The sequence below is a fragment of the Panicum virgatum genome, chromosome 7K (assembly GCF_016808335.1).
Source record: "Panicum virgatum strain AP13 chromosome 7K, P.virgatum_v5, whole genome shotgun sequence".
In the NCBI taxonomy this organism is placed as follows: domain Eukaryota; kingdom Viridiplantae; phylum Streptophyta; class Magnoliopsida; order Poales; family Poaceae; genus Panicum; species Panicum virgatum.
The window spans coordinates 48,469,069-48,478,313 of NC_053142.1; the positions used below are offsets into that span (position 1 = coordinate 48,469,069).

At 52.3% G+C, this 9,245-nt stretch overlaps 1 protein-coding gene across 1 annotated transcript; it reads left to right on the forward strand.

Annotated features, from left to right (window-relative positions):
* Positions 1–2,447: 2,447 nt before the first annotated feature.
* On the forward strand, positions 2,448–8,158 carry LOC120641884 (organic cation/carnitine transporter 4-like). Its single transcript, XM_039918195.1, has 3 exons — positions 2,448–3,051; positions 6,602–7,454; positions 7,573–8,158. The coding sequence occupies exons 1-3, from the start codon at positions 2,676–2,678 to the stop codon at positions 7,892–7,894; spliced, it is 1,551 nt and encodes a 516-aa protein (XP_039774129.1). The 5' UTR covers positions 2,448–2,675; the 3' UTR covers positions 7,895–8,158.
* The last annotated feature ends 1,087 nt before the right edge of the window (positions 8,159–9,245 follow it).

Sequence of the window (9,245 nt, forward strand, 5' to 3'; positions counted from 1 at the left end):
GGACTTGCTTGACACCTTCACCCACTGTGCCGCCTACCCCTTGTACCTTTCTCCTTTGCAGGACCCTCGGTGGGCATGAGCGACGACCCTCGAACAACATTACGGCTTTTGACCAGGGGAAGACCTGCCCGGCGGTGCCCTCGACGTCCCACCTCCTCCGACGTGAGGCACCGCGTGCCCAGCAGTCATCGCCATGCCATCAACTGGCGCTACAGGACGCGGACACGCCCTGGGCACAGTCAAAGGACACGCAAGGATGACACCCATGCCCGACGCCCACGACCGACGCCGCGCTCCACAACGCTCGGCGACAGGGGAGACCAACTGTTCTCCCCCGGACCGGGGGGAGAGAAGTCGACCCGTAGATGTCCTACACGTGTAACTCTCCCCTCCTTGGTCTATAAAAGGAGGAGGCAGAGCCTCATTCGGACAAAGGAACACCGGCTCACGCCCAATACACCTCTCGTTATTGGCACTCATCTCAATCAACCCTAGCATACAAGGGACATGGGAGCTTTCCTCCCTCTCTCGCACAAGCTTGTACCCCTACTACAAGCACTTTGGTGCAAGTAATACAGTGCATACCCATCTGCTGGACGTACGGCCTCATCGGCCGGAACTAGAATAAACCCAGTGTCATTGTGTTTCTTCTTGCATCAACCATGTGGAGGCAGTGACACGCAGCATATTCACTAGTTGGTGCTAGACCGCGAGGTCCGGACACCGACACTCCTACTGGAGATTAATTTTTGATGTCCACCGACTGAATCTTCATATGAAAACTCAATTGCTCTCCCTACTGGAATTGCTCTAATGGAATGGCCCCTCGAAACAGAGAGATCTTTAGATTAAAAAAACAGAGAGATCTTAGCTATTGATAAGAATCCGATGCACTTTATTATATGCCAACTTCAATAGTACTACCTCGCTTCTAAATTATATAAATTATAGTTAATTTGACTCGTTTGACCTTAAGTTTAATCACTCATCTTATTATATTCAAAAAGTTTATGCAAAAATTGTCAAATTTAAATCATTCTTGAAGATCTTGTATTGATAAAGTAAGCCACTTTTGATATTTTGCACAAATTTTTGAATAAGACGAGTGGTCAAACTTGAGGATGAAAAAGTCAAACGAACAAAAAAATGCGGCCGGGGAGTGAACGGACCCCACCATTTTTCATTAAGAGGAAGCAACACGACTTCTTCCGGCCGCGAAAAAACCCTCGAACCTTGGCCCATGCCCGAGAGGGCCAAGACTTGTGGCGAGCATAACGGGGAGATTTTTTTACCCATGGACAAAAATTCACCCCCCCAAGGAATTTGAACTCGCGACCTCATAGGGGCGATCATACCTCAGCTTCTCTAACCAACTAGACTAGAGGAGCTTTGGTCAAACGAACCACAATTTGAAATGGAGGTAGTGCCTGATAACTGCAGAACTTGCAACATGCATGATAGCTGCTGCATCGCTGATTTTCTCTTTTTTCATTCATTTACCTTTTTTATAACAAGGCAAACATGTCATGGAAAAATGACGCGTCTGACAACGTGGTGAAAATCACCTGTTAAACTAGCTCAGGGGTGAAGTACCCGATGTTATAATAATTTAAAGACTTTTGTTTGGTTTTAGAGCTCGCTAAAGGGTTCAATTAAGTCAGATCAGATAGATAGTTCGAGGACATTCATATGCACCAAATTATGAGTTGTATCTAAAGAGAAAACATCAAGATGATCCACATGCTGCAATTTTTTTAAAAAAAAAACATGCTGCATCTAGACCGGAGGCGGTGAACAGTGAATACGAGGCACACTGTACCACAGTGCTTCTACTAAACAGCCGCCTGTTCTGTTCACTGTTCATGGAATCATGGTTGGTCCGTCGCTTTGCCTTTGCCACCAATCGTGAGAGTGATGATGCGCACCGAATTGGTGGGTGTGCAAATGTAGGGGCGTAAATGGGATTTTTAAGTGCACATCCAACTCTCTTTCATTCAAAATTTTGAAGTATTTTTTTAAAATAAAATGTCATTTTAAAAAATAGTATAAAATTTTGAATTAAAGAGAATTGGACTCATACGCAAATGCAGCAAAAGTGCAAAACCATATCCACCTTCGCAGGCCTCCAACATCCCCCTCACCTTGTCCATCCTCCTCTAGATCCAATCGTCATCGCGCTCCTTCGGAATCGACAGCGTTCAGGTAACCGGGAGCTCGATGAATTCGATCTCGACACGTTCGGAAGCAAGCCGTCTCGTCGAGCGTCGCTGCAAACGGCACGAAAGAGGCTAGTAGGCAATCCGCGATCTAAACCAGCTAGGCGCGAGCGAGCGTCCAGATTCGACGCACCGGCGCCGCAACGCGATGAAGGACTTCCTTTTTTTTTCCCCAGCCAAGAGGGTGAATTAGTCATCGCATCCATCGCAACTGTGGATTATTTACCACCAGGAATCCGGCGAGGACGGACGCCGTGAAAGTGAAACAAACACGGCGTGAGCAGACGCGCCCGGGGCGGGCTCATACCATGCTCTGGCCGATTGGCTCCGCCTCCGCCGGCGGCCTCGGCTACTAGCTACAAGCCTACAAATAACGCCCCGCGGCTCGCTCGGCGCCCGGAACGCACGCGCGCACAACAGCGACGTCGCGCGGGCATCCAGCACCCAGCAGCAGCAGCCATGTCGACGGAGCCCCTCCTCTCCGGCGGCGGCGCGAAGGCGAAGGGGCGGCGGCGCGTGGGCATCGACGAGGCGCTGTCGGCGCACGCGGGGGAGTTCGGGCGGTGGCAGCTGCGGCACTTCGTGCTGGTGTCGGCGGCGTGGGCGCTGGAGGCGCTGCACACCATGGTGATCATCTTCGCGGACCGGGAGCCCGCCATGGCCTGCGCCGCCGGCGCTGGGGCCGGCTGCGGGGACCGGTGCGCGGGCGCCGCGGCCGGGTGGGAGTGGGCCGACGGCGCCGCGTCGTCGACCGTCGCCGAGTGGGGGCTCGTCTGCGGCGAGCGGTACAAGGTCGGCCTCGCCCAGGCCGTCTTCTTCGCCGGCTGCATGATCGGTCAGTACGCTTCCTCCATTATATTGTCCGCGCGTTGTATCGTCAGATAGAGAGTAATTTTGGGCAATTAGGCGTACGATTAAGGATTATCCCGGCAGGTCGTGCCCTGGCAATCATTCTCGGATCGCCGAGGGCTGGCTGGATGACGCCGCCGTTCCAGCGGGATGATTAACTATTCAAGTCCCTACGTATTCGTCGGCAACGCTAGAATTAGCAGGTAGGCGAGCTCTAGATTTGGCTGGTAGGCGAGCCGCAGCAGCGCCGCCGCGCGCGACGTGACCCGGGATCTCGTGGTGCGCTTTTGGCCGGCATTGCTTGACTGCTTGGAGCCCAATCCGGAATCCGCGGCGATCGATGATGCTTTCGGGTGCTTCCCAGTTTCTCCTTTCGACGGCCACGTCCACACGAATTCCGGCCGGTCTGTCCGTCGCTGCGTGGTGGTGGATGCACTGCACGGTGTGCCTGATTGGGCGATGTCACGACGACAGATGAACGCCGCCGCCGCCGCCGCCGTATACATGTGCCTCTTTGCGCCTGTGTCGACTAGCGTGCGCAGCCGGCCGGCGGAGTGACAGCATCATACTGATACTGTATTCATTAGCCGCGAACTAAGACTAAAGTGCAGCCGCTGTTTGACTTGTGCTCCTGCGCTTTGCATCGTCTTCTCTTGTCGCGTAGGCCCCGTGATGCAGCCTATCACACAGATTACTGGCGACAACTATATACTATATAGAAATCAATCAGCAGTGACTGGCGATCCAGTGCAATAGCTACATTTTATTTTCTCTTTTGGCTCTTGTCCACGTCCCCATCAACCTCCAAAGTAAAGTCCAAAGCATGTCTAGACCAGTGGCATGCGCATGTCCCGTTCAGCGACGCGATTTATTTACCGTCGTCGCCGCGACTGCCGGCAGACTGGGACGAGATATACCGAGGAATCTTTCCGCCCGATCCTAGCATCCCGCTGCATCCACTACCTGTGGCTGTGGACTCCTCTTAGGATCCGGACAGTGGACGGATGCCCACTCAGATCGGATCGATCGGATTAGGCCTGCAAGATATACAGCAGCTTGTCTTATTATATGTGATCCGATCTCCATGGTTCTCGCCGCTTTAAGTCGGCAACTTGTCGCTCAGACAGTCAAGCGGAGGGGACGAATCCATCAGCAACATCGACTCTGTTTGCTGTGCCGTGGTCGGTGGTTTGTGCTGATTTGTTGTGAGAGATAAGTATTGCTGTTTGGCTGGTGCTGATTTAGTGTGAGAGAAAAATATTGTTGTCTGGATGCAGCGAACAGAGTGGTCGATGGTGATGATACTTACGGTAGGAGATCCACACGGAGGAGGAGCTGGGGTACGCATTACTTCTTTTTTTTCTAGAATAATAATAATAAAACATCATTTGGGAATGGATACGCGTTCGTATTTCAGAGGGCAGATGCGGACATGGCAATGGCCGCGAATCTTCTCCGTGCTACTGGTTGGTCCGGTTCTGCCACTAATTTGTCGGTCCGCGGGGCGGCGTAGGCGCGCAGCGAGAGGTGACACGTGCGCACACGCGTGGAGCAGATTGCCTAGCGTAGCTCGGCTACGTGGCCGTCCCGGCCGTGCCAAGCGCCACCTAAGGCCGTCACGGGGGAGCTCGCCAATCAAATCACTTTGCCTCGTCTTGGTCCGACTTCCGGCGATTGGCGCGACACCACACAGCACCATCACTCCTTCCTCAACAATTGACAAAAAACAGGTCCTTAAAAAAAAAGCAGTCGGTCATCTGGCCCGACATTTTTTTTTCTTAATTAGAAACCGGGCTCTACATGTTTTTTTTAGAGAACCGGGTTTATATTCAATTAAAGGTAGTTTGCACCATACATCTTACAAAGACAACCTTCAAAGAAAAAAAAATTACAGACCAGCCCTTGTAAGAAGCAAAAACCGGGCCCTACATGTGAGCAGGCGATATCTTACGGGCCTCGATTGGTTGTTGGGCTACTTTTTGAGCTAGAGCAGGCCCAACTGTATCTTCTTTGCTCTGCTGCTGACTCGACTGTGTCCGCTGCTGCTGCAGGAGTTTTTTTATTTTTATAATTTTTTTTCGATTTATCAAAAATATATTTCGTGATTTTTTTTTTCAAAAAAGTCACCGAGCCGCCGGTTCATCCGGCGGAAGGTTGTTACCGCCGGATGAACCGGCGCTAGGATCGTTCCGCCGTGGGCCGTGGTGGGCCAGACCTTACCGCCGGTTGAAACGGCAGTAGGTGGAACCTACCGCCGGATGATCCGTGGGCCGTGGTGGGCCGCCCGCTCGCCCGCCCCCCGCGCTTCTCCTCCATTTTTTCCTCTTGCAGCATTTGCTGCCACCTTTCCGCAGCCCACCTTGCTTAGCGCTCAACATGTTCCTTAGCTTCGGTCGATTGCTCCGTGTCCAGCCGCTGTATGAAATCACAAAGAGGTGGTGGACTCTATTTCCAAGCCGAGTTAGAATTAACATACTGAACTCCGAAGGCGCAAACTAGATAGTGCGAGGTGATACCTTCGCTTTGTCCTTGCCGTAGCGCTTTGGCGAATCGTACTCGTAGTTCTCACACATGAAGAACCTCCTACCGAAGTCATCGCCCAAAACTTTGGACTCCATCAGCTTACACAACGAACCGCAGAAACACATTTGAACCTGCACTCCTTGAGGCACAGGTTCTCTAATCTTGTTTCACGGAATGGAGGTAGAACCAGAGGAAGACATGGTGGCCGTGCGTGGATGGCTAAAGACTTCGTATGAGATGGCTACTGACTTCATATGAGATGGGGCGATGTTTTATTTATAGATGGAGCTATTTGGTCTATAGGCATGGTTCACGCATTTCTACCGCCGTTTGAAACGGCGGTAGGTACTCCCACATTTTTAATTATAGCGGGGGTGCAGAAGAATCTGATGCAAGGTGATGCAAGGTGACAGGACATCGAAATCGTAATTGAAACTCATGAATATCTCATGAAAATATATTTTCACAGACTATTAGAGTTAAATCTAATTTGTATAAATTTGAAAAAATATTTCCCTAACCTCCGCTATCTCTATTATTTTCTGAAATATCTCTAAACGTAAAGAAAATAATTACAGTTCAGACAGTCTTTAAAATAATTATACAATTAATTACACCAGTGAAAGCATATAAAATAATTAAAAATAAATTGCATATAAAATAATTAAAAATAAATTGCATATAAAATAATTAAAAATAAATTGTGGGAACACCTACCGCCGTTTCAAACGGCGGTAGGGCGCTGCCGTCTACAGGGCAGCTACAGCCGGGCTACAGCGCGGCGGTAGCACTTACCGCCGGTTCGTTTGGCGGTAAGGAGCTATCGCCGGATCAACGGGCGGTAGCTTCCATGGGCCGTGGGCCATGGATTTTACCGCCGGTTCATCCGGCGGTAACTTCTTACCGCCAAACGAACACGCGGCAGGGTGACATTTTTGAAAAAAAAAATATAGCCACATATATTTTTAATAAATCGAATAAAAAATAAAAAAATAAAAAAAATCCTGCTGCAGGCGCCGGCGTGTTCGGGCACCTGTCGGACTCGTTCCTGGGCCGGAAGGGGTCGCTGCAGGTGGTGTGCGTCCTCAACGCCGCCTTCGGCCTGCTCACCGCGCTGGCGCCCAACTACTGGGCCTACGCCGCGCTGCGCCTCCTCACGGGCTTCAGCACCGGCAGCGTCGGCGTCCTCGCCTTCGTCCTCGCCACCGAGCCCGTCGGGCCCTCCCGCCGCGGCGCCGCGGGCATGTCCACCTTCTACTTCTTCTCCGGCGGCATCGCCGCGCTCGCCGGCCTCGCCGCGCTCTTCCCGCGCTCCTGGCGGGCGCTCTACGTCGTCACCTCGCTCCCGTCGCTCGCCTTCGCCGCCGCCGTCGTGCCGTTCGTCTCCGAGTCCCCGCGGTGGTACCTCGTGCGCCGCCGGGCCGACGACGCCATGCGCGTCGTCCGCGCCATCGCGGCCGCCAACGGCAGGACCGTCCCCGACGACGTCTCCCTCAAACTCGACGACGAGGACGAGGAAGGGAAGAGCGTCGGCGTCGACGGCTCGGCGGACTCCTCCTCCTCCTCGTCCGGCTCCATCGTCGACGTGCTCCGGTCGCGGACCACGCGGGTCCGCCTCGTGCTCTCGGTGCTCATCAACCTCCTCTCGTCGGTGGTGTACTACGGCCTCAGCCTCAACGTCGTCAACCTCAAGACCAACCTCTACGTCAGCGTCGTCGCCAACTCGTTCGCCGAGATGCCCGCCTACCTGCTCACCGCGCTGCTCCTCGACCGTTTCGGGCGGAAGCCGCTCGCCATCGGCACCATGCTGCTTGCCGGCGTCTTCTGCACCGCCGGGAGCCTCATCGCCGGCGCAGGCATCATGAGGTAATTAATTAAATCACGAGAATTTATTTGCCTTCCAGGACCGTATCATCGGGGCAAGGCCACTAATAACCAACGGTCAGCTGTTGCAACTTAATCAATAATGAACTTAATTGGACAGGGTGGTGCGGATGGCGTGCGGCGTGGTGGGCATCTTCGGCGTGGCGGCGACTTACAACCTGCTGTTCATCTACACGGCGGAGCTGTTCCCGACGGTGGTGCGGAACGCGGCGCTGGGGTGCACGGCGCAGGCGGCGCAGATGGGCGCCATCGTGGCGCCGCTGGTGGTGGTGCTCGGGGAGAGGCTGCCGTTCGCGGTGTTCGGCGCGTCGGGCATCGCCGGCGGGCTGCTGATCTTCTACCTGCCGGAGACCATGAACAAGCCCCTGTACGACACCATGGCCGGGCTGGAGGAAGGGGAGAAGACGACCCTTCTGGGGTGACTGAGTGGAGACGACGCTTAGATCAACTGCGGTCGTTTGGAATGAAGCTAGAAACGATCTTTCGATCTTCTTGTAATTTCGTGTTGCTGAAGGAGTGAAAGTTGTCGTCCACGTCGTAAGGTGAGTTTTACGCGAAGCTGCATTGGTCAGATCGAATGTACATTTCCACAGCCCAGTTTACTGATCCTGTGACTTAGTGATCTTTAGTTCTGTTCATGCTTGGAGAGATCAGCATGGAGGTTGTATATATGCACGTGTTGTTTTCGTCGAGGAAGCCTGGAGCGGGACCGAAACGAGTGGCAAGTGTGCAACCAGCCTCGCAGTATATACACGTGGAGACAAAAGCAATGCAAGGACTTAATTTGTTTGGTGAGGACTCCATGATGAATCGAGGAAGGGCTTTCAGGTACTGTAGCGAAGAGGTTCATGGTCGAAAGCAAAGATACAGGGAGGACGAAGCGCAGGCAGGGGACGCGAGGCGAGAAATCATTTTTTTTAATTCTATCCAACCCCATCCAATTTGCTGCAACAGAGCAATGTAGAGTAAGCAGTGGGCCTCAGGGCCGGCCTTTTTTTCAGCCCATCACAACGCGACCAGCCTGGCGGTTTTTTCTTTTTTATATTTTAAAAAAATTAAAATTTCAAAAATATATGTCCGTTTTGGAAAATTTCAAAAATATTGTAACAGCCCAAGGAACAGTGTCGCAACACTGTTCACCCGCGGGGATTGTCCCATACTGAAAACCGATTGAGAGCCGGACCAATTTAGATACCGAGCTCCGGGAAGCGTATTAATTCCGGATCGATCCTTTTGCGCGAAGCGAAGACGAAAGCGCAAGAGAATTAATTAGCAGGTGTGGTTTACTCAATGTGTAGAGTAGATCTTAGCAGTTTCCCCGGGCCGGGTCGTTACAAATATACCCCGGTTGCCCTATGGGGGGGCGACAGGGCTCAAATGTAATTTTTTTTCAAATTTGCAACGAAGTCCCTGGAGTAAAAAAAAAGGGGGGCCTCCCTTTTATAAGACCTGGCCGCCGCCATATGCCGTCATTCCCTTTGTCATTTGACCCTAAATATTTAGGAAAAAAGCTGGAGTGCTTGCCGTATTGTCACATATTTTTGAAATGGTGGAAGGGCACTGTTATTGGGTCACGTATGTCTGGGCAAAGAATGCGACATTTGGGAAACCCGTGATCGCCGTGCTGAGTAGTGGCAATCTGTGATATCGTACTCACAGCTAGATACACTATGGTTCCTATTTTGAGCTATTCGAGCGTATAGTCGTCGTCATCGGCGGCAGGATCTCGGCCGCTAACTCCTACCGCACCTAACTTGTCCTTCATTAAATCAC